The sequence below is a fragment of the Drechmeria coniospora genome, chromosome 03 (assembly GCF_001625195.1).
Source record: "Drechmeria coniospora strain ARSEF 6962 chromosome 03, whole genome shotgun sequence".
NCBI classification, from domain to species: Eukaryota; Fungi; Ascomycota; class Sordariomycetes; order Hypocreales; family Ophiocordycipitaceae; genus Drechmeria; species Drechmeria coniospora.
Window position 1 is genome coordinate 1,202,396 of NC_054391.1, and position 24,371 is coordinate 1,226,766.

Consider the following 24,371-nt stretch of genomic DNA (forward strand, 5'->3'; position numbering starts at 1 on the left):
CGTAGGCCCTGCCACCGCTGGAAACCCTACCGATGCAATACGATGGTACCAAAAAATGGCGTAATAAACCGGCATACAGTACTAACATATACGGAGTACGGAGTACAACTTCAGCTTCGGATTTTTGCCAGCTCCTTCACCGCCATCGAAACAGATCGCCTCGGGACCGCCGCGCTCACCTGTACAGTATTCCAAGCGCGAGATGGCCATCGGCCTCGGTCAGTCAAGCCTCCACATCATCCAGCTGCCAGGAAACGTCATACCAAGCTTTGGCCATCGCTGGCTCGGCTCAAGACACCCCCGCGCAGACCAGGCAGAGGCTCCATGTCTTTTTCAGCGACGCCATGCTGCCACAGTTACTCGTGACAGTGTTGACCGGTCTATTCTGGTTGACGAACCGTGTCCTCGTCGGACTTGGGCTCTGCCTGGCAGTGCTCGTTCTGTATCGGCTGACCCTACATCCGCTGGCTGGCGTTCCTGGACCTCGACTGGCGGCCGTGTCGAACTTGTGGCATGCGTACCAGGTCAGAAACGGTCGCATGTCGGTGCTGGCCAGGACCCTTCACAAAAGGTACGGTCACGTCGTTCGAGTGGGCCCTAACGAGGTCTGGTTCGACAGCAAGGAAGCGTTTGATCAAATATATAGTATGCAGCCCTGCCTATCCTCGATCGACATGGTTGACCGCCGCATACTCATCGCCGACGCAGGCACCGGGAAAGGATTCGAAAAGTCGGACTTTTACTGTAAGACTAAACCTCGACGACGTGGAACTTAGGACTCACATTGGCAGTGTCGACCTGCCTCAACAGGCCGCGGCTCGACTGGATGCTGCGACCACACTTTCAAGACACCTTGGATTTGCTCTCGGAGCGAGACATGAAGCGATACCGTCTGCAGCGGAGGCTCATAGGTAGGACCTACCACGCGTCCAACGTGATCAAGTATGAATCGGCCATCGACAATGTTCTCCACCGTGCGACGGAGAAGCTGGCGTCGCTGCAGGGCGCCGAGGTTGACCTGAAGGAATGGATGCACATCATCACGGTCGAGTGTCTCGGCGCCTGCGTGCTGTCCTGGTCGCCGGGGATGCTCAAGAACGGCACGGACCGGGGTACGATAACGCACAGCTACCAAGGGTGGAGGCGGAAGAGCTTCTTTGGACTGTTCCCGACCATGACCAAGCTTGAGCTGTGCTCGTCCAGCATAGGCAGGGCCTTTGGTACGCTCTGCGGCGTCACGTACAAGACGCCGGAAAACTTTCGGCCATTCTTCCCCGTACGTTGCGGCTGGTAGACAACGCCGCTCGCGGCGCCATCGGCTGACGATTTTCCTCCTGCGTAGGATGTGGCGAAACGGCTCTCCCGCCGACTCAAGTCGGCTCTGCGGCTCCATCGACCAAAGGGTGACGACGACTTGCTCGCCGACCTGATCCAACTTCACAAGGAAAAACCCGAGTTCAACGAAACGTACCTCAGAAAGATGGCCATTACCAACTTTGGCGCCGGGCACGAGACGATGGCTTCGACGCTCACATCCATCCTCGCCATGGTCGGGTCGGATGAGCAAGTTCAGAAAGTGGTGACGGCGGAGATACGGCAGCATTCCCGCGCAGCAGCTGCGTATGCCGACGTCGCCAGGCTGCGGCAGACTCGGGCGGCCATCAAGGAGTCGATGCGGCTCCACCCCGTCATCGGCATGTCTCTCCCCCGCACGACGCCATCCAGCGGGTTGCAGCTGCACGCACGCTGGTTCCCCCCGAAGACGACGGTCGGCTGCAATCCCCTGGCGTTGCACCTGAACGAGGACATCTTTGGGCCCGACGCCGACCGGTTCGACCCCTCCCGCTGGCTTGGGACCGAGGCGACAGGCTCGAGGGCCCGGACGATGGACCGGTACAACCTTGGCTGGGGCGGCGGCTCTCGCACGTGTCCCGGGAGAAACCTCGCAGAGCTCGTGGTGTTCAAGGTCGTGACGGCGTTGCTTCTGCAGTTTGACGTGACGGCCGAGATGCCGGCCGAGGACGCCCAGCGGACCTTTTTCCTATCCATGCTGACGGGAGTGAAGGCCCGATTTCGACGAGCCAAGGTCGACGAGGACTAGACTCGTCGTTTTGGGGGGGGGGGGGGGGAAAGAGAGAGAAAAAAAAGCACGACTTTCCGACATGCAGACGGCACTTGCCCAGCAGACGGCACTTGCCCATGTGCTAGCGAGCACCTACGACGGCAGTGTGTGTCGATGCATTCTGCCGTTTCCATGATTCACGAACCAAAGGCTACACGAGGCTGCGCAAAGCACAAAGGTGGATTTATCCCGTGCTCTCGCCGCATTTGGCTCGTTTCGTCACGTTGCCCCTTTGTTCGCTTTTCGAAGGCACAGCGGCCGACGATGGTGCGGCAGTCACCAGGGCGGCAAGCTTCGGCAGCCAGGCATGTTGACGGAAGCTTGACAGCGGCAGGCTCGAAATTGGGCGTCATTCCCGCACCCTTCCTGTTCATCCATGCCCTCCACCCGCTCAGCAAGCCGAGTGCTACGGCGGGTCGGTTGGGGGAGCGGGACAGGAGGTCCGAAGCGACGGTCGATCCGCAGCCAGAGGCCAGCACCCGCACCGAGCACATGCAGAACGGACGGGCACCTCGCCGTCCAGTACTCGAGCACCCACTTGCACCTACATGTACACGTGCATGCAGATGCAAGAACGTACTGGCACCCATCGGCTGCGGGAGCAGGGTGGAGGATGCATGAGCCGGTGGCGAGAAAGTGCGACTTGCCAGTGGGCTGCATCACGGGTTTCCTTCTTATTACGCAGTAGGGATGGTGAGTCATGAGACGGCAGATGGGCGCGTTCACGGGAGCGAGGGCCAAGGTGCTAAGGATTCGTCCTGCATAGCAACAGAGCATTTGCCACTCGGAGGAGCGAGTTGCCAAACGACTCGGTCGTGGTTGTGCCCTGCTGAATGGCGACGACTCGGGGTAGGCATGGAATGGAAGGGACATGATCATGGCATGCCGATGACAAGTAGCGACTTTACGGAGCATCACTTGCTTGCGCAACAAATGTCGAAGGCGGAAACGAAGATGGCAACAGACTGGCCGCTTGCGCCTGCAGCAAGGATGGTCTGCACAGCACCGCACCGCATACGGGTGCAGCACTGCCAAGGCCCAGAAACAAGGCGTCGGGTTACATTCGCGTCGACGGATACGAGCAGACGCACACATGCATGTACAGGCCATCTTGCCGCATCAGCATGCATGTAGCTATCAAGTCGACAGCGTGTGCTTGCAGGAAACGATTGGCGATGGACGCACTCGCATGTTGCTTGCCTATGCCGGTGGAAGGCCAACTCGAGCAAGTGCTGGTGGACGACCGCGTGATGCCATGCCGAGGTCGGCGATGAGGGGAGAATGATGACCGAATGAGCAGGGTAGATGATGGAACGAGGACGAGGGCTCGTGTGGAAACAGCCATGGGAGCGACGAGGTGTCGGCGCAACGCAACGATCTGCTTGGTTCGAGCTCGTTGGCATGGCCACGAGGGAGGGCCATCGAGGCCAAAGGCAAGGAAGGCTGGCATTCGCATGGATGCACCCGTCGTGCGTGGCAGGCAGCGAAGACCGGAGCGTCGTTTGGAGGCCGAGTCGTGTCGCGAGCTTTTCGAATGGCGTGCTTCACCGGACTGTGGGACCAGTGGACTGGTCAGGTATGGTGTACTGTATGGTGTATTAATTAGTATGGTGTACTCTGTGCGGAGTATGGTGTATTAATTATTGGTATGGTGTGGTGTATTATTAGTATGGTGTACTCTGTACGGAGTATGGTGTATTAATTATTAGTGCTCCGTACTCCGTATGGTGTGGTGTATTAATTAGTATGGTGTACTCTGTACGGATACGGAGTATGGTGTATTAATTATTAGTGCTCCGTACTCCGTATGGTGTGGTGTATTAATTAGTATGGTGTACTCTGTACGGATACGGAGTATGGTGTATTAATTATTAGTGCTCCGTACTTCGTATGGTGTGGTGTATTAATTAGTATGGTGTACTCCATACGGAGCACGGTGCATGTTCCCTCTGTGCTCTGCACATGGACCTAGTAGGGATCTGCCACATGTATGCCTACCTAGTAGGTACTAGGTAAGCAAGTTAGTTACAGGTACGGAGTACTTGTAAATACTATCCGCAGGTACACACTCTGTGCTTGTACACGTGCGGGCATCACTAGTAGGACAACAACGTTCAGCTGGGCCTCGGCGCGCTGACCTGTAGGTACGATAGGCGTACAACGAAATTACTGCCTCTGCAAGTGCTCAATGCCTGTACTCGCAACTACTCTGCAGGGAGTACGGAGTACTGACGGAGCAGGTATCCTTGTCCACTTACCTGCCGTGATAGACCAGCTCGTACGAGCAAGTACTCCGTACGGTGAACGGAGTGTTGATACTTGTACAGAATTACCCGCACACATGGTGATGATGCCCCTGCAAGCACAAGTAGCCGCTGCGCAGCACGAGCACCATGGTACCACTCCACCGTGCTCTTGAAGCCGCCGTACTGTACGGTGCTGGCACCGAGTACGCACCTGCAAGTCCCGAGTGCAAACTTGGCACGCAATGGCACCCATCGGTGCGCGTGATGATGGTCATTGGCAACAAATGCCCGAGGAATGCATCGGACCGGCCGTCAGCGCCACTAATCCGGCTCACGAGATTGGCTCTTGATTTAAGCTTGCACCGGGATCGATCGCCAATCCACATGCAACGACCGGGGTCGATGTACGTTTCTGGAACTGGTTAGCCGAGAGTAAGCTCGCGCGCCCTGTGTCTCGGGCTGCGGTTGATAAGTCGAGAATAGGTGTATGCAAACGAGGCAGGATTATCGTGAGAATGACGGGGATGCCAATACAATTACGTACTCTGTAGCACGCAGCATGCTTCGCATGTACACGCAAGTAATTGTAGTAATACCTGCGCGTGCGAGTGTACAGTACTAGTAAGCGTGCTAAACATGGCGGCAGATGCCAAATACAAGAACAAGCACCATGGTACGGTACAGTAATTACAGCACACACTGTGAGCAGGCGAGCGCTACGCACTCGGTACTTCGTGACTACTACCTAGTACATAGTAGGTACCTAGCAGTATGTGACGATACTTTTGTCAGTGTTCTTGCATCTGCATGGGCCACGACGCCTAGAATGCATTGGCCTGCGGCGCAGCCACGCGACAAGAAAGCAGAAACGTCGACGCGGGCGTGAAGAACTGCTGTATTCTTCACCGTCGTCAGTGCAGGCCCTTCAGCACCAGCAGGCGCCGCCTCAGGCCTGCTGCCCTCCCCGTGCATGGACGTCGGGGGGTGAGGGCCGGCTCGGCTGCCCATGGACGGCGTACACTGTGCAGGTGGTGCTGCCAGTAGCATGCGGGTGGCATGCAGTAATATTCCGTACCACCTATAGAGTACTAAGTAGATACCTCCTCGAACTCCATACTAGGTACTAGGTAGTACCTACTTGCCGTGTGCATGTGCATGTACAGCAAGTATTACAGGTGATGATGCTTAATTACCTTGTAATTATTACCTGTCATAAGCTACCTAGTACTTAGTACCTATTAGGTATACCTAGGTACCTGTAGTCAGTACTAGGTAGCCAATACCAGTCACCATCCATCTCCTGTGCAGAGTACTGTACTTACTTACAGGTAGATAGGTGTACTGCGGTACTCCGTACTAGTACGTCCCCATCCATGACCCCTCTCCACCCGCACCGCCATTCCCAACCACCTCCATCGATGCGAGGCACGTCAGAGCACGAGGACGAGAGCTCGGCAAGCAACGACCTGGCACATCAGAGAGCGACGGACGGCCAGACAGGCAGCCGGTCAGCCTTGGATGTCGCCGTCCCAGCTCCAGTTTCGGTTCCAGCCTCAGTCCACCCCCCCCCCCTCCCCCTCCACCAAGTCCGTCCCCACCGCACAATGGGGATGCGGGGTGGCGACAGGTCCTCCATGAGAGTGGCAAGCTCACGATGGCAGGGACTCGTACGAGCATCCGCCTGAGCTCGGGGCGTGAGAGCTCGACGTCTCCGTTTCGTGCGTGCCAAGTACCGAGCCATGCCCCTCGGTCGGCCGACGACCGGCCACCCGCCCTTGTCCGGTTGCTGGGACGAGGAGGCCGACCCGACGCATGCTCGATGGGCGCTCTGCTCGATGCTGCTGCTTACGGCCCACCGCCCGCCGACCAGGATCTTTTGTCATGGCCTACGCCAACCTTCCTGAATCGGGAACGACGCTCCGGCGTCGACGGGCCTTGGGCGACCTCGGTCGGTGCGTGGCTGGTCGCCGTCCAGCAAGATGCTTGCGCCGGTCCGAGGCACCGCAGCTTCCACCTGCCACCGGTACGGGGTGACAGGGTCGGAGTGGTACCGGCACGCACGCGCATGGCCGCAGGGTTGGCCCGTCCGTGGGAGGAGAGGACGAAAGATGACGATCGGAGGCATGGCGCCATGGTATATCTAACCGCCTGCCGTCGCCATCACCGTGCCCGCCGCGACCCGAACCGACCCTCCTCCGCCTCCCTTCCGCCTCCCTTCCCTCGTCCATCCCGCCGCCGCCGCTCCTCTCCCATCGGCAGCCTCGACCCAGACGGACAGACGTCGAGACACCATGGCGGGCGCCGTCCAAGCCGACGCCGATGCCATCATCCACGCTCACGCCCCGGTCGTCGACCAGCCGGTGGCGGCGGCGGCGGCTCATGATGGCTCCGCTCGCGACCACCTCGACGACCGCAAGCCGTCGCTGGCCCATTCGATGCGCGACGTGACGACGGTCCTCGACGAGGACTACGAGGGCCGCCCGACCGAGGAGGAGTTTCGCACGCTGCGTCGCGTCTCGGGCAAGATCATGTGGAGCATGTGGACCATTGCCTTTGTCGAGCTGTGCGAGCGCTTCTCCTACTACGGATCCTCGGTCCTCTACACCAACTTCATCAACAGGCCGCTGCCGGCCGGCTCCACCACGGGCGCCCCCGTACACGCCGGCGACCTACCCGGCGCCCTCGGCATGGGCACCAAGGCTGCCCAGGGCATCAGCCTGTTCAACATGTTCTTTGCCTACCTGATGCCCCTGGTCGGGTGAGTGCGAGCGAGCGTGCCCCCCCCCCCCCTCTCGTCCCCCGACGGCCGGCTAACGTCACGGCCGCCAGCGCCTGGATCGCCGACGCTCGGATGGGCCGTTTCTGGACGCTTCATCTCGCCATCGGCATCTCGACCATCGCCCACGTCATCCTCGTCGTCGCCGCGTCCCCCGCCGTCATCGTCAACAACAAGGGCGCCTTTGCCTGCTTCATCATCGGCCTGCTCTGCCTCTGCGTCGGCACCGGCTTCTTCAAGGCAAACGTCGGGCCCTTGCTGGCCGAGCAGAACGAGGACACGAAGCCACGGATCGAGGTGCGCAAGGGCGAGCGCGTCATCGTCGACCCCGCCATCACCAACACGCGCATCTTTCTCTACTTTTACCTGTGCATCAACACGGGCTCCCTCACGGGCCAGATAGGCATGGTCTACATCGAAAAGTACGTCGGCTTCTGGGCCGCCTTCCTGATCCCGACGGCGCTCTTCCTGCTCGCCCCCGTCATCCTGTGGTCGCAGAAGAAGAGCTACAAGCTGAAGCCGCCGACGGGCTCGCTGCTGTCCAAGTTCTTCAAGGTCTTTTTCTTTGTGCGCAAACGCTCGAGCTGGAAGACGTTCAGCTGGGAGGTGGCGAAGCCGTCCAACGTGGCCGTCGACCAACGGCCGAGCTGGATGACGTACGACGACGCCTGGGTCGACGAGGTCCGGCGCGGCCTGCTGGCCTGCAAAGTCTTTGTCTTTCTGCCCATCTTCTTCCTGTCGTACAACCAGATGACGGGCAACCTGACGATACAGGCCGGCACCCTGGAGCTGCACGGGGTGCCCAACGACGTGATCCAGAACCTCAACCCCATCTCCATCGTCATCATGATCCCTCTCATCGACCACATCCTTTATCCGGGGCTCCGGAGGCTCGGCATCGCCTTTACGCCCATCAAGCGCATGACCTTTGGCTTCCTCATCGCCGCCCTCTCCATGGTGGCCTCGGCCGTGATGCAGTACTACATCTACCAGAAGAGCCCGTGCGGCTGGCACGCGAACAAGAACATTGTCGTCGACGGCGTTACAAAGGCCTGCCCGCCGGCGCCCATCAATGTATGGGCGCAGTGCCTGCCGTACATACTCATCGGCATCGCCGAGATCTTTGCCAACGTGACATCGTACGAGTATGCCTTTTCCAAGGCGCCCGAGAACATGAAGTCACTCGTCATGAGCGTCAACCTCTTTATGAGCGCCATCTCGGCCGCGCTCGGCCAGGCCTTTACACCACTCTCGGAGGACCCCTATCTGATCTGGAACTACACGTGCATCGCGTGCATCGCCTTTGTCGGCGGTGGCGCTTTCTGGGTCTGCTTCCGCCACCTCGACTCGGAGGAGGACAAGTGGAACATGCTGAAGAAGTCGGAATTCATCGGAAAGCAGCAACCGGGGCTGGGCAAGGCGCACGAGGATGGCGAGGTGTGAGGAGGAGTCACGAAAGCACGACGACGGCATCGTGGCCGACTCTTTTTTTCCCTTCTATTTTATGGCCCGTATTTTCTTCCCGTATTTTCTTTCCCCTTTTGCTGCATCCAGTCCGTTGCATGCGTCGATGGGGACGGTGGAGGGGTGGTTGGGCCAGTCCAACGCGACGATGATATCCCATTTCGTTCCCATCGCGGCCTGAAATTGGCCCATATCACCAGCTGCTCATGAAGTGTGCCACGAAGACAACTCGCCGGTAGCGGCTTCGGAGTGTAGCTACGGTTCTGCCGACGCTGGTGAATCAATGTTCCAAGTTCCAAGCGCAGCACTAGCATAGTCCTGATGCAGCGTATCGAAAATGCGTGGCAGCTAGGACGGTAACTCTTGTTGCAATCCATCCCAGTGCGACAATTCCGCGACTGCGACTCCGATGGCGGAGGGCCGATCGGACTTGGCCAGGATGCTGGGACAGGCTAGGCTCACCGGCACCAATGCTCGCGCTCGTGCAACGGTCCATCGGAGGCGCAGCGATGCACTTGGGCGATGCATGAAGTCGAAGCATGAGTCGAGGCAAAAAGGGTCGATTCACTTTGCAGTGGTGCGCAACCAAAATTGAATCGTCACTTTTGTCTAGTGACCGTACACATCCAGCCGGTCAGCAATGCAAGCCCAGCGTCCGATGCGCCGAAGGGATTGCGCGGTAGGCACGGGGCACAGAGCGCGGTGGTGCTGTGTCGTAGTAGGCGGTTCTCCCTCCGTACTAGCCGTGGGACGTGCAAGTAGGCACCGTTTCATATATATCCACCAGCTGGCTGCTGAAACAGGCACGGCGCTTGGCTGCTTCTTCGCGACGCGGTGCCGGCTGTCGTGCGTCATGGTTATTGCGCATTCATGTACGGAGTGCAACTACATGCAACACACCTAGACGGTCATTTCCATTCGGTATTATTCTTGATCCTTGCCTGCTTCGGCCGCACTTTCATCCGAGCGGCGGCGGCGGCAGTGGGGCAACGGCCCCGGAACTCACAAGGCACCGATCCGGAGCCGGGCCGCTCGGCCGTGACGTCAGCGTCCTCGCCGCCCGTGGGCACGGCCATGAACCTGCCACGGACGGCAGACAGCTGCCGTTCGGGCACCCGGACTCGACCGCTGCGCTGCCAAAGCCGCATCGTCACTTTTTGTCGGTGACTGTACCTTTCGATCCACCTGCAACGTTCCATGTAAGCACCGTGGGCGCCCGTACGGAGTACAACGTAGTCACTTGCAGATATTGCTGGTTACCTAATAGTACGGTACCTAGATAAGACTCATGCGCTGCGCAAGTACATGTACGGAGTATTTGCTTCCGATTAGGCGGCGTAGGCTTCACGACGTGGGGAAACAAGCGCCGTACGAGCATGCCGTGATGTGTTGGCAGCGGCGCGTCGTGGTTACGATTACGTACTAAGGCGTCCGGCGGCACGCTTCAGCGCGCCAGCGTGGTGCATTAGGGGGTGGCCGGCAGTGTCCAGGTGCGCTGCGTGATGCGGCGGCGGGCTCCGGACAGGTTCTTCCGCACAGCTGCCCCTGGTGGCAAAGGCGGCGGGTGGGTGCCTCAACGACGAGGCACGAAACGAACGACTCCAAGCCGCGCCGCCCGCCCCCCGCTGCATCTTGCCCAAGGTAACAGTGCCGTGCTCCCTCCCCACGCTGCGCGGATGGCGGCGACAAACGACGGCGGTCGAGTCGAGCGGCTGAATCATGCGCCGGCTAGCTCGTAGCAGCTCACCAACGGATTGCTTCACGCCAGGGTTCGGTATAAAGTCGTCGGCCCACCGCACTCACCGGTCCGTCCCCCTCGCCCTCCCCTGCTGACGACGACGGAAGCAAGCATACCATCCTACCCACCGCACCGCATGCATCGCAGCCAAGGTGAGTGAGCTTCGTCCGCTCGAGGCCACGGCCCGTCGAGGTCATGACGGCTCACGCGGCGTACCTAGATTCGACGATGCGGATCCTCCTCGCCCTGGTCGCCGCCGCGGCGGCCCTGGCGCACCCTGCCTCGGACGAAGCGATGGCCAAGTTCGGCAAGTGTCCAGCGCTCGACACGGCGGCCAAGGTGGCCAAGTACAGGAAGTACTTTGACGAGAACCTCCTGGGCCATCTCCGTCAATGCGTGCCTTCCCACGGCGCCTATCAGCCCTACCAAGGCATCGCCGACATGAGCTACCTGTCACGCTCTTCCAAGAAAGGTACGGAACGCTCGACGGTCCCCGGCCGAGGCGTGGCGCGTTTCTAACGTGGGCGTCGACGACAGATCCCGGCTGCGTATCGACGGTCCGAAACTACGGGTGCAGCCACGGGCTCACCTGCTACTATCAAGAAAAGTGCGTCAAGAAATTGAACTGCGGCGGCCAGGACGTGACGAGCTGCCACATCGAAAAGTGCCAAGAGCACACGCGGGAGATGCGGTGCGTCATGATGCAGAGGCCGCCGGCGGGCATGGTGCACGAGATCGACCACATGGACATCATGATGCAGGTGGGACACATACCCGTCTTCGGAGCCGTCAGCGTGCGCCTTCACGTCGACGGCGAGGTGCACGAGATGCCCATGTTCAAGACGCTCAAGTCGGGCGGCACCGCTCACGCGACGGTGGATTTCATGAAGCTGTTTGGCAAGAAGAAGATGCCGATTGAATCCATCGAAGACTTTGAGCTCATCTTCAACGGTCAGCAGGACCTGACCTACGCCGCGCTGGCCGTGTGCAACCGTAAATTTCAGGCCCAAGGTACGTTTGGACCGGGCTTGACCGACCGTCGCGACTAATTCTCCTCGTCGACAGCCATTAAGATTACCATTCGCGAAGTCTCCAGCGGCCTCTTCTTCCAGGAGGACATTGTCTATACCGATCCCGCGACGGGAGAGGCGAACTTCAAGGTCGAAGGAGATTGCCGGGCGCAGAACCAGTCGATCCTAAATACCGCCATGCCATTCTGGGTCTTTGAGTCGCAGACGGGGGGGTTCCGCGAGTCGCCGCTGATGAAGAAATGCTCGGTACGTTGCCTCCTGCTTTTCCGGGAACGAGCGTGGATGGATGCCGGACAAGGACGAATGCTTACAGGCGTACAATGACAGGAAATCTGGCCAGGCCCGCCGGAATGCGCCAAGCTGCGGCAGAACGGGGGATACGGAAGCTGATGGTGGCGCGATGGCGACGGGTGGCGCGATAATGCTTGGTATGCACCGGACTGGGCGGCCTCGAGCGCCGGTCTCGCGAGATGCACGCACGTCGCGACGAGGAAACTTGGCACACCGGCATTGGGGCCTTTGCGGCGACGGGCACCAGCACCCACCCTCGTAGGCACCGGCATGAGGGGTAGGTGTGCGCATTTGCAGGCATTCACAGCACGGTGCTGCGCCTGCGGGAGAGAGCGAGCCGGGCTTGCGCGCCGCCAGGCACGGCACATGCGGGGTTGCCGCCTCGGCGCATGCGCTGCACGTGCGCCGCCGTCCACCCCTGCCGGCGCATCCACAACTCCGCACAGCGGCGGCGGAAACCCCGGAGCTGGAGCCGTGGCCGAGGGGCGCCGCCGCCAAGCAGTCGACCGGCTGGCGACGAACCTTCTTCGGCGAGCATGCGGCGGGTGCAAGCGACGGCGCTCGGCATGAGATGGATCATGTACATTTATGAACTCGCTCGTCTACCATGCGCGTATCTGGTTAGCCGCAAACGCTTTCAAGCCAAGCCCTTGCCGCGCTGAACGGATGGCTGGCCGGTTCATGCTGTGCGGGGGCGAATGATGCGACGTCCCTGGGCTGGTAGCACTGGCTGCCTCACGCAGAGCAGGATGCCGATGGTTCGTCCTTCACTCGGTGCCTAGGTGCTCGCACTTGTCGGGTAACGTGCACGGCCGACATCCACCAGCCAGCAAACACCAAAATACCTGCAGGTTCATCACGCACGGCGGCGCAAGGCAAGGACAGGACCGGCAAACGTCCGACGGCGGGTGTCCGAACTCGAGAGAGACGGATGGATGGCTGACCCGTTGACCATTTCCGCCCATTCTGGTGTCGGGCATGAGAGATCTTTTGCAGTTCCGAGCCTATGTCGCGATCATGGCGATTTCTGCCCACGCCCGAGGCTGCAGGCGAGAGGCATCAAGGGAGGGGAGAAAGGTTGGGAGGCTGTATTTCAGCCGGACGAGTGTGTGTGGCGGGTGGCGGTGCATGGTTGACGGGCACGTAATACTACCGTCGCACGGAACGGAGTGCTCGCTCATGTCGGGGACGAGCCATGTGTTTTGTGTGTTCCATTTCCTGGCCGGCGGCGACAAGCGAGGAGTCGTGCTTGAACCATGCGCCGCTAGCTTCCCCTAGCCTGCCTGCGCGGTGCTTCGAGCCGAGAGCACGCAAGTGCAGGTATAAAGTCGTCGGAAGCTGGACTTGCTCGCTTCCTGTGCGTGCTCGCCGGGTCATCTGCTCTCGACCTCTCCCGCAGGCGGCCAAGGCAAGAAGACGACACCATCCTCGCTGCCGCACCGCGCGGGCTGACGTAGAGGTGAGTCCCCTCCGTCGGCGTGCCATGTCGCCTCTTGATGGCTCATGCAAGGCAGGTAGGTTTCAACATGCGGCCCTTTCCCCTCGTCCTGTTTGCCGCCACCGCTCTGGCTCATCCCGCCTCTGATGTTGTCAAAAATCTCAACCTACCGGCGTCGTGTCCGACGCTCAAGACGGCCGCCAAGGTGGCCGAGTACAGGCAGTATTTCGACTCGACCCTTTTGCCGCGGCTCCGTGAATGCGTTCCTTCCCACGGACTCTACAAGCCCTTCCAAGGCATCTCCGACCTCGGCTTCCAGTCGCGTTTCAAAAAGACAGGTACGGGATGCTCCCGGTCAAGGCGCGGCGTGTTCTAACCTGCGGGTGAACGGTAGATTATGGCTGCGCTCCCATTGTTCAAAACTATGGATGCGGCCATGGCTTTCACTGCCAATACCAGAAAAAGTGCGTCCGGGAATTGGACTGCGCGGGTCAAGATGCAACCAAGTGCTTCATGGAAAAGTGCGACGAGCACACGCGGGAGATGCGGTGCGTCATCAAGAAGAAGCCGCCGCCGGGGATAGTGCACGAGATCGACTACCTAGACATCATGGTTCAGATTGGTCAAATACCGGCCATGGGAGCGCTTACCGTCGAGCTCATGGTCGACGGGGTCTTCCACACCCTACCGCTATTCAACGACCTCAAGGCCCGTGGGTCCGCTCACGTTACGCTTGACTTTCAGCAGCTGTTCGGCAGGAAGACGATACCGCTCGAGTCCTTGGACGATATCCGTCTGGTGTTCAACGGTCAGCAGGACCTTACCTTTACCGCGCTCGCGTTTTGCAACCTGAAATTCGAGGTTCAGAGTACGTTTCGGCAGACCCCTCCCGCACCCGGCGTCATGGCTCGCGAGGCAGCGTCGGCGGCCAAGTCTAGGGCGAAGATGCGCATTATTTCTCCGTGCTCTCCCAACTAATCTTCCTCCTCGGTAGACGTCAGGATCATGGTTCGCGAAGTCGCCAGCGGTCTCTTCTTCCAAGCCAACCCCATCTACGTCGAGCCCGACACGGGAAGGCCAAACTGGAAGGTCGCGGGCAGCTGCAGGGCAAAAGACGAGGCCATCCTGGACACTGGAATATCTTTCTTCGACTTTGAGTCGAAAACGGCCGGCTTCAGCGAGTCATCCGAGATGAAGGAATGCGAGGTACGTTGCCTCCTTGCCGTCCAGGAACTGGCGCGGATGCCGGATGGGGAGGGATGCTGACGAGCCTCGCGACAATAGAACACCTGGCCAGCGTCGGAAGAATGCGTGAAGCTACGAAGGATTAGGGGATACTGAAGCGCCTCTCGGTAAGCCTGCGGGCGATGCATTTTTGCGAGCCAGAGTCGTGTGCGGACCATGGCCTTTGCGTTGCCCGTCTTGGAGGAGCCGGAAGGACGCGACGTAGGCACCGGTGGATGGAGGCGGCAAGAGTACGAAGCGCGAGTGTCGTGGAGCTGGACGGCAGAAGATGCGAGTCACATGCACATGGATTCGGTAATTGCATGTGGTGCATGCACTGCATGGATTCGGTAATTGCATGTGGTGCACTCCGTACGGAGTACTTGGGCAGAAGATGCAAGTGTGCGTGCGCGTCGTCGTCCCGGTCATGTACATGGATTCGGTAATTACATGCAGTGCTCATGTACATGGATCCGGTAATTGCACGTCGTGTGCTCCGTACCGGCCAGAAGATGCAAGCGTGCGTGCGCGTCGTCGTCCCCGCACATGTTCATGGATTCGATAATTGCATGTATCCGTGTGCTTGGGTACATGGGCAACAACCAGCGTGACGATTGGAGTATTGATATTCATCACTCCGCACTCACTCGCAGTCCCACGGACTGTCCATGCCTCCTATGGGAGTGAGTGCACGCACGGCGCAAGCACGGCACACACATGCACGCAAAAGCCTGCTCTACCGGCAATGATATTATCTGTACTTGGGCTGTACATGCATGCATCCGAACCTGTGCCGGTCATGAATTTTGTCGTCCCATTTGCATCACATGCGGAGTTGGATGCATGGCTCGCGAACGTGCAGAGCTGCTGTGCATGTGCTTGTGGATGGCGAATGCGTGAATGCCTGTATTCCGTTTCGCACGCCCACTTCCTGTCGGCGCTGAAGCTAGGTGTATGCATGCATACCTACGCAAGTGCTAGGTACCTGCGCTCGCCCTTGCGCCGCGCCGCGCCGCGCCGCACCGCCACGCTCGTGATGACGGAGTGAGTGGTTGACCGGCCGGCCGTGAGTTTCGTTCGGCAAGCCTGCGGTGGGTGCAAGCAAAAAGGCAACACCACGCAGCAGGTGCCAGTGCTTGGAATCAAGAAAGGACATGTATATTTAGAAGTCGCTCCTGTACCGGGCACGCACGCATTTCGTCGGTCGCGAACGCGCCAATCGAGCTAGATCCTTGCGCGGCTGACCAATTCGACGGACGGTTCATGCGGTGCGAGGTCGAATGATGCACCATTCCGGCGCAGGTAGGACGTCTTCATGCAGAGTAGGATGCAGACTGTTCGTTCATACTCGGCGCCCGCACGCTCGTGCGTGTCATGTAACGTGCACCATGAAGCCGACGACCGGCTGCTCGCAAACAGCTACCTGCGCCGCCATCCTTCGGGGCAGGCGGCGAGGACGGGCCCAAGGCCAGACGACAGGTACCAAAGGGCGCGAGAGGGAGACGGATGGCGCGCACGTCTCCTCCTTCGACCAGTCACTGAAGTCTGCGTACCATGGTTTTGCGGTGCCGAGAATGTGCATGTCTGCCATTTCCGTCGTGCACGCCTGAGCCTGAACGGGCTCCCTCCGTGTTGCTTGTTGCGAGATGTCGGGTGAGGGGGTCTCGAGTGGGAGGCTGCGTTTCAGCCAAACGAGTCGCTGTGCAAGCGCCTGTGCGGTGGTGCGTGGCGGTGCACCAGTGCCGCACAAGCACTGCATACAGGGCGTGCTGGCATGGGTGAATATAGGGCAATGCACGGCGGACTTGTTGGCACGGCGCGCCCCTTACGGCTCAAGCTAGTGCTCCGTACTCGGTGAATACCTGTACCATTTCCATAGGTAATCATGAAAGCATGATTACGGCGGGCCCCGACGAGCTTTGGTTTGACGGAAAGGAACAAGTGAAGGAGGTGCACACGAGCATGATGTTCTCGTCACGGGCGTGTCGGCAGCGTGTCGGTTACGGCAGCGTGTCGGTTACAACAGCGTGTCGGTTACGGCAGCGTGTCCCTTACGGCAGCGTGTCCCTTACGGCAGCGTGTCCCTTACGGCAGCGTGGCGTGTCCCTTACGGCAGCGTGGCGTGTCCCTTACGGCAGCGTGTCGATTTACCGCAGTGCGTGGTGCCGCTTGACCGCAGTGTGTCGCTTTACTTGCAGCACAAGCATGCCGTCCCGTTCATGTCAACATGTATGCGCCGGTCCATGAAAGCAAGCAAGCACACTACGTTACACTGCTGTACAAAAGACGGCACCTACAGGCGCGGAGTTTCCGTACATGTACTAGCTAGTGCCTGTTGGGTGCCCACCCATTCTGTATTCGGGCTCCTTCTAATAGGGCACTCAGCAGACAACAGTGACGATTCAGTTGAACGAGTGCTGCCACGAGCTGCATCGACGCCGTGCACAAGCATCGCCCGTTGCACGCCGCTGGATCGAAGCAGTGCACAAGCATCACCGTTGCCACCCCGCTGTATCCACGCAGTGCACAAGCATCGCCCGTTGCCACCCCGCTGTATCCAAGCAGTGCACCCGTTGCACCTCGCTGTATCGAAGCAGCTGCACAAGCATCACCCGTTGCCACCCCACCGTATCCAAAGCAGTGCACAAGCATCACCGTTGCCACGCCGCTGCATCCAAGGAGTACACAAGCATCACCTTTGCCACCCCGCTGTATCCAAGCAGTGCACAAGCATCGCCCGTTGCACCCCCAGCGCCGCCGACCGCCACTGGCAACCCTTTCCGCCGCGACAGAGGGGCCCGTGGATGGCGGCGGTGCCGGGAAGGGGCATGTCGCGTCCCGAAGATGCTTTGTAAGTTCCTTGATCGTTTCCAGGAACAAGCAAGCATGCTTACAAGACTACCATGATAGGATACCTGGCCCAATGCGCCCGAATGCGAGAAATCGCAAGCACTTGGGGAAACGGCATGGATCAAACCAAAAAAGAAACATCAGTGACGAAGCGCCTACGGGCATGCCGCCCTTGCTTGAGCCTTGATTTGCTTTTGCCTTTGCTTCATGTCGTGGCCTGGACCGTCTTGATTTTGCTTGCGCTGGGCCCTCTTAACCTGCCAGGAACAGGCTCGCCAAGACGAACGAAGCAATACCCCTTCTCTGGAAGATTTATCTGCGTTGCGAGCTTGCGATGGAAGAATACCATGTACATTTTTTCCGCCGTGGTGGCGGTAGACAGTTGGACAGACAGACTTGCGTCGTGTGACATGTACAATCGACCTCGATCTCGAAGCGCGCAGTGCAAACACTCGTAGACGGAGCAGGAGGAGGAGCATGAGATGTGCTGGTGTGCTGGTGGTGTGCTGGTGTGCTGGTTTGCTGGTGTGCTGGTGTGCTGGTGCGGCGGTGCAATCAATGCGTGCTTGGTGTGCTGGCATGGGCCTTTGTGGCACCGAGGGCCCCGTACGGCCAAGTAGGTGCATACTCCGTACCTGTATCGTAAACTGGGCTCCGTCGGTATAATCATATTACCATCTCTTCAAAGCATGGTTTCGGCCATCGAGTGGCCCCAATGAGGTTTGGTTCGGCAGCGTGTCAGCTACGGCAGCGTGTCAGTTACGGCAGCGTGTCAGTTACGGCAGCGTGTCACTTACGGCAGCGTGTCACTTACGGCAGCGTGTCGGTGTCATCGTAGTGCGTGGTGTGTCGCTTGACCGCAGTGCGTCGGTGTTCCTGGTATGCCGTCCTGTTCATGTCGACATGCATACACGCATGCGTGCGCCGGTCTATGCAAGCAAGCAAGCAAGTGCACCACATGACATTACTGTAAGCACCTATGCGCGCCGAGTTTCTGCCCATGTGCTAGTGCACGTTTGGTGCCCATTCTGCATTGCGACTCCTTCCAGGTGCAGTTAGGTGTAGGCCAGCCACTTGACGACGGTGACGATTCAGTGGAGGGGGTGCCCAAGCATCACTTGGGATGGTGCTCGTTCCAGGGGCCCGTAGGTGGCCACGGCACGAACCGGCCTGCGAGCGTACCTGGGCGGTCCGGACATGCGTCTTCCTCGACTCGCCCGATGGCTCGACGCCGCCCGGTTCCCCGCCGACGCCCTTGCGAGCTAAATCCCTCCAGGGCCGAGTCGATGGGCGGCGGCACAGTCATGCGGTGCCGGCACAGCGGACTGCCTCGTGCAGAGTAGGATGCAGCTTGCTCGTTCGTCGCGTCGTGCTCGTGCAGCCGCACGTCGTGATGCGGTGGGTGCGATGCGTCCGACACCCGGCGGCGGCGTTGGCCCGGTCGAACGGCAAAGGTCCGACGACGGCGGCCGAGCCCATGAGGGTGCGGGCCAGCGATTCCCAGGGGCCACGGGCCAGAGATTCCCAGGGGCCACGGGGGCCACGGGGGAGGGAGGGCTTTGGAGGGGGAGGCTGTGTTCCAGCCAGCTCCGACGACTAGCCCGCGCATCTCCGACGTCACCTACGGTACCTGCTGCAACGCCGGGCGCCCCCGAGCTCTCGGCGCCGTGGTTCGCCGGCGACAAACGACGCTCGCCCGCGTCGAGTTGCGCCTCGACCATGAGTCGCTAGCTCGCGCCGGCTCAGGCACGCACGGAGAGCTTCAGGCCCGAAACAAGTATAAAGTCGCCGGCAGCCAGGCTGGAAAGCGACGGACCTTGCTCGGACGTCCATTGCCCAGCACGCTCTCTCGCCGCCGCCCTCACGCGCACCCTCTCCCCTACACCGTCACCGCAGCCGACTCCTCGAAAGACCGACGCCGCCCTCCGCCGCATGCCATGGACGGCAACAAAGGTACGTCCCGCTCATCCAAGGCGACGAGCCGCCGCCGGGCATGGCTGATGGCGAGTACCTAGATTTCAAGATGCGAATTCTCCTCGGCCTCTTCGCCGCGACCGCTCTGGCACGACCAGGCTCGGATACGCTCCAAAAACTTGACATGCAGACATGTCCATCCTTCACAACGGCCGCTCAGCTCGAGAAGCTCAGGGATGCGTTCCAAGCCCAGCAGTTCAAACGTTTCCGTCAATGCGTCCCTTCCCATGGAAACTATCAGCCCTTCCAAGGCATCGCATCCTGGAGCAACTGGGGCTTCCTGGCCCATTCCACCTCGCGAGGTACGAGAAGGCTGTCCGGTACGGGCGAGATCGAATCACGACGTGCTAACCGAGGTACGGCACCGATAATAGAACCCGGCTGCATCCCTACCGTGGCCGAGTACGGGTGCATCCATGGCTTCACCTGCCACTTTGAACAGAACTGCGTGCGAAGGCTTGAATGCGGGAGGAACGATGAAATCATGGACTGCCACATCCGACCATGCTACGAACACACCAAGGAAATGCAGTGCACCATGAAGAAGCCGACCCCGGCGGGGATGGAAGGCGAAATCGACCACCTACAATTTCACATTACGCTTGGCGACAAGGACACGTTTGGATCCATCAGTGTCGAAGTCACCGTGGATGGAACAGTCTACCGCATCCCATTCTTCGAGCCCCTTCATAAGCATGGGAGCTCTGTGTTGACCGTCGACATGAGAGAAGTGTTCAAAAAGAAGTCCATCAAGCTCAGCGCCATAGAGAGTTTCCGGCTCGTATCCGACGGCCAAGTGCAGCTCACCTATGCCGCGAATGCGGTTTGCAACCTTGGTCTTGAGATTCAAAGTAAGCCCACGTCTACTTGTGCTTGCAAGCCGTCTTTGCGCGCAGATGAATGCGAAAATTCCCCCACATTCCCTCGGCTAACCTCGCTCCTCTGCAGGCTTGAGGGTAAGGGTTCGTGACGTGGCCAGTGGTTTGTTCTTCCAAGCCCTCCCGATTGCGGCAGACCCGAAGACGGGACAGTCAAACTTCAAGACTGTGAACGCTTGCAAGGAAAAGGGTGTTGAGATTTTCAAAACCTACTTGGCCTCCTTGACCTTTACGTCGAGGATCGGCACATTTACCGAGTCGACCCAGATGAAAAGATGCTTCGTAGGTTCCTTGCTCGTTTCTGGGAACAAGCACGAATGCTTACAAGACCACCGCGATAGGACACCTGGCCCAATGCGCCTGAATGCGAGAAATCGCAAGCACTTGGGGAAACCGCATGGACCAAACCGAATAGACACCAATGACGCGGCATGTACGGGCATGCCGCCCTTGCTCAGTTGAGCCTTGATTTGCTTGCGCCTTGAGGGCTTGCCGTTGGGCCGTCTTGACCTGCCGGGAACAGGCTCGATGCCCCCCTTCTCTGACAGATTTACCTGCATTGCGAGCTTGCGATGGAAGAATACCATGTAGACAGTTAGACAGACTTGCGTCGCATGACATGTACAACTTGACCTCGATCTCGAAGCGCGCAGTGCAAACACTCGTAGACGGAGCAGGAGGAGGAGCATGAGACGCATGTGTATGACATGGAAGACCTCGATGGAAGGCAGTCGCGCCCCGATGGCTGCTGCCTGCACCGTGAGGCGGTGTAGATTCTCGGGGTGGACGCGTGCGCATGCGGATCCGCCCCTGCTTCCCGCACAGTGCAAGTCCCGAGCGCCGCAAGAGTACGGAGCACAAGTACTCCGTACGCCGCGCACGTTGCGGCACGCAGCGCCAGGCCCCCCACTGCGCCCTGAACGCTTCCGCCATGCCGCCGCAACCGGTCCGCACAGTGCATGCCGGTGCGTGCCGACACTGCTGGCGCAAGTACGTACCTCCGCGCTCGCCGGAGAGCAGATGGCAGGAGGCCGGTGGGTGGCCCCTGCCGGACTTGAGCACGACGCCCGTGGGGGAAGGCGCGAACGGGCTCCAAGTAATTACAGGGTACGACGCACTCCAACTCGCAAGTGCTCGCTCGTGCCTGCCGGTACCGCACGGCAAGGCGCTGGGTGCTTGCTTACATAGGCATGCATTTCCGCTGAACGGACGCTACTCCTCCGCAAGCATGCGCAGCCGCTTCATCGTCAAGGACTGCTACTCGTGGCAACCGCCCTTCAGAGCGAGGAAAAATCCTTGCTGCAGGCCTACGAAGCCACATCACCGCCGGTCCATCAAGAGGATCCGTCCCAGCACAGGCTGGCGAGCTTTGTGCAGGTTGAGATGCGGCTTGCTCGTAGCCGCGTGCACGCGTCGTCGACGGTTCGTGGCGAGCGCAGCTGCATGTCGGCGGAGAAAACCAGCTTCGGTCGGTACGCTTGGATTGGTACGCCTTCATCTGTCCTACGCATGCTGATTCCAGTCCGCCGTGCAGGGCTGCGTCGTGCCTGGCAGAACGCCAGGGGGCGGCGTAGGTGGGTGCCGCCCAACGTCAAACGTCAAGGGTAAACCGGCAGGGCACCGGAACTCGTCGTCGAAAAGGACGGCGGCATGAGAAAGGGATCTCTTTCGACCTTTCCGCCCGTTGTCGAGATGGTTACGCTTCCCCCTCCGCAAGCCAGCTGGGTGGGCGCGCGAGCCGGTAATAAAGAGACAATCAGGGGCCCGTGGAGGGGGAGGCTGTGTGGTGCCGCCATGACTCAACCAGCACCAACACCAACGGAGCTCTCTCAGGCACAAACCCACCGCGGCGGGTGGCGGTGCCTAGTGGTTGGCGAACTTGCAGTGCAGCGCCTCCACGCCGGCCCTGGCCCTCAGCTCGTCCCGGTGTCGTGAATGCCGCTCGTCTCTGCAAGCAAGCAAGCCATGGGGGGGGGAACACCGGTACCTCCCCACGAGGAGGGCACGGCCAACTACCCTCGAGGAGTCTCGCGCCTGACTTATGCACCGACCATTACCCCGTGTTGCCTGCGTCGTCTTGCACACTATATAAAGTCGCCCGCAGCACGCCTCGAAATGTCTCCGTTCGTTTACACGCCTGGCTCGATTTCCCGTCGTGCATACACATCCATCGCTGCAATCCAACCCCAAGGAACGCCTCGTGGACAACCAAGGTACCTTCATCGTCCGTCCGTCGGTCGCGTCACCTCCTGCTCGATGGCTGATGCCGAGTCTCTAGATTTCACCATGCGACTACTCCCTACCCTGTTTGCCGCCACCGCTCTGGCGCTCCCAGGCTCGAACACGCTCCAGGGCCTTGGTATGAAGGACTGTCCCTCGTTCAAGACGGCGGCCGACGTGGCGAAACTTCGGAAGGAGTTCCATAAAGACCAGCTGGAACGTCTCCGTCAATGCGTCCCTTCCCATGGACTGTATCAGCCTTACAAAGATGTCTCGACCATGGGCTACCTGACACATTCCACCCACCGAGGTACGAGCAGCGGAAGGAGTGTCCGGTAGACTTGCACCGCATGCTAACGCGCGTACGGCACGGCAACAGAACCCGGCTGCATCCCGACGGTGAACGAGTACGCGTGCATCTACGGCTTCAACTGCAACTTTCAACAGAACTGCGTCAAGAGGCTTGTATGCGGGCCGAACGACGACATAATGGACTGCGAAATCAAACCCTGCTACGAGCACACCAAGGAAATGCAGTGCGCCCTCAGGAAGCAGGCCCCGCCGGGAATGGAGCACGAAATCGACTACTTGGACATCAACGTTCAGCTTGGTGACACTCCGGCTTTCGGCGCCCTCAGGGCCGAGATTACGGTGGATGGGCAAGTCCGCCATCTGCCGCTCTTCAACACCCTTGCTCAGAACGGGGACGCTCATTACACCGTCAACTTGACACGATTGGTCGGAACAAAGTCGATGAACCTCGACCGATTGGACGATATCCGGCTGGTGTTCGATGGCCAGGAGCAGCTTACCTACGCTCAACTTGGCGTTTGCAACCGTGGTCTTCAGATTCGAAGTAAGTCCTCGCCCTTTCGTTTGCCCGACGGCTTGAACGGCAAACCCGACGCACCCGCCGACATTCCCTTTCGTCGCCTCGGCTAATCTTCCTCGACAGCCTTTCGAATCATGATCCGTCACGTTGCCAGTGGTCTTTTCTTCCAAGCCCACCCGATTGCCCCAGACCCTTCGACGGGCAAGTCAAACTTCAAACATGTCACTGCTTGCAGGGAACGAGATTTGGACCTTTTCGACACCTCATTTCCTTTCCTCAACTTTGAGTCGAAGATGGGGGCGTTCAAAGAGACGGAGCGCATGAAGAGATGCTTCGTAAGTTCCTTCCTCATTTCGACAAACAACCATGGATGCTCACAAGGCCATCATGATAGGATACTTGGCCAGCTACACGTGAATGCCAGAAGTCGCAAGAGTACGGGGAAACCATATTGCTTAGGAACCATTGAACGCCGGCAGCGCAGTTTGTACGGCCCGGCGTCCTGCTTGCATGCCGTCGGCTTTTCCTTCCTTCCTTCCTTCCTACTTTCTTTCTGTTTTGATTCGCCTGCGCTTTGTAACGCATACCATCGGGCCTTTCCTGACCTGCCAGGGACAGACTGGCCGATCCCATCAGAGTGATACCCCCTTCCTTGCAAGGTTTATCTGCGTCGCGAGCACGGAATGCGAGGATGCCATGTATTGTAGCAAGGTTAGATGGACATTACTGCATTGTATGAGACATAACTTCTTGACCTCGAGCTCGAAGCACGTGATGCGAGCACTCGTAGATGGACGACGACGCGGACGACGGCGACGAGCATGAGATGGATCGTCATGTTGTGTCGTTGAGTCTCGGCATGCAGCAGTTCCGATGGTAGGCAATCGTACCGAGATGCCTGGCGCGCAGTACTGTAGAGTGGCATGTGTGCGGATGTATGGTGCCTGTACTGGAGCGCTGCTGCTTGTGCTCGTATCCCCTACGTGTGCGGTGCCTGCGAGCGCCTGCACCAGGGCGCGCTTCGCACGGCTGCCCCAAGTCCCCTGTACCAGCGCCTGAAGGCCACTGGAGAGTGACATGGCGGCAGGTGGCTGGGGAATGGCGCCTGCTGGACGGCGGAGATGCAACGATGCTTGGTCAGTTACCACTTCCATGAATGCATCGAAAAGTGCATGCTGACAAGGCTGGACATGAATATAGGATAACTGGCCACGCTTGACGGCTTGCCAGAAGATTGTGCAAGAGCTGGCACGAAACATGCCATATCCTGGCTAGTTTGAAGCCGTA

At 59.4% G+C, this 24,371-nt stretch overlaps 7 protein-coding genes across 7 annotated transcripts; all 7 read left to right on the forward strand.

The window, feature by feature from the left end:
* Positions 1-202: 202 nt before the first annotated feature.
* Positions 203-2,101, forward strand: DCS_06205 (cytochrome P450; the record flags this gene model as incomplete). The annotated part of the gene is made up of 4 exons (XM_040803496.1): positions 203-218; positions 295-744; positions 792-1,276; positions 1,343-2,101. 4 exons carry the CDS (start codon positions 203-205, stop codon positions 2,099-2,101), a joined length of 1,710 nt encoding a protein of 569 aa, XP_040653600.1.
* Positions 2,102-6,659: 4,558 nt separating this feature from the next.
* Positions 6,660-7,130, forward strand: DCS_06206 (uncharacterized protein; the record flags this gene model as incomplete). Its single annotated transcript, XM_040803497.1, has 1 exon — positions 6,660-7,130. The coding sequence occupies one exon, from the start codon at positions 6,660-6,662 to the stop codon at positions 7,128-7,130; it is 471 nt and encodes a 156-aa protein (XP_040653601.1).
* Positions 7,131-7,219: 89 nt separating this feature from the next.
* DCS_06207 (uncharacterized protein) lies at positions 7,220-8,587 on the forward strand (the record flags this gene model as incomplete). Its single annotated transcript, XM_040803498.1, has 1 exon — positions 7,220-8,587. The coding sequence occupies one exon, from the start codon at positions 7,220-7,222 to the stop codon at positions 8,585-8,587; it is 1,368 nt and encodes a 455-aa protein (XP_040653602.1).
* A 1,987-nt stretch (positions 8,588-10,574) lies between these two features.
* On the forward strand, positions 10,575-12,260 carry DCS_06208 (uncharacterized protein; the record flags this gene model as incomplete). Its single annotated transcript, XM_040803499.1, has 4 exons — positions 10,575-10,818; positions 10,884-11,357; positions 11,412-11,623; positions 11,976-12,260. 4 exons carry the CDS (start codon positions 10,575-10,577, stop codon positions 12,258-12,260), a joined length of 1,215 nt encoding a protein of 404 aa, XP_040653603.1.
* Positions 12,261-13,194: 934 nt separating this feature from the next.
* Positions 13,195-14,372, forward strand: DCS_06209 (uncharacterized protein; the record flags this gene model as incomplete). The annotated part of the gene is made up of 3 exons (XM_040803500.1): positions 13,195-13,444; positions 13,501-13,974; positions 14,101-14,372. 3 exons carry the CDS (start codon positions 13,195-13,197, stop codon positions 14,370-14,372), a joined length of 996 nt encoding a protein of 331 aa, XP_040653604.1.
* A 4,152-nt stretch (positions 14,373-18,524) lies between these two features.
* DCS_06210 (uncharacterized protein) lies at positions 18,525-20,457 on the forward strand (the record flags this gene model as incomplete). The annotated part of the gene is made up of 5 exons (XM_040803501.1): positions 18,525-18,634; positions 18,685-19,133; positions 19,196-20,005; positions 20,103-20,314; positions 20,374-20,457. 5 exons carry the CDS (start codon positions 18,525-18,527, stop codon positions 20,455-20,457), a joined length of 1,665 nt encoding a protein of 554 aa, XP_040653605.1.
* Positions 20,458-22,147: 1,690 nt separating this feature from the next.
* On the forward strand, positions 22,148-23,553 carry DCS_06211 (uncharacterized protein; the record flags this gene model as incomplete). Its single annotated transcript, XM_040803502.1, has 4 exons — positions 22,148-22,562; positions 22,632-23,108; positions 23,208-23,419; positions 23,479-23,553. The coding sequence occupies 4 exons, from the start codon at positions 22,148-22,150 to the stop codon at positions 23,551-23,553; spliced, it is 1,179 nt and encodes a 392-aa protein (XP_040653606.1).
* Between the last annotated feature and the right edge of the window lie 818 nt (positions 23,554-24,371).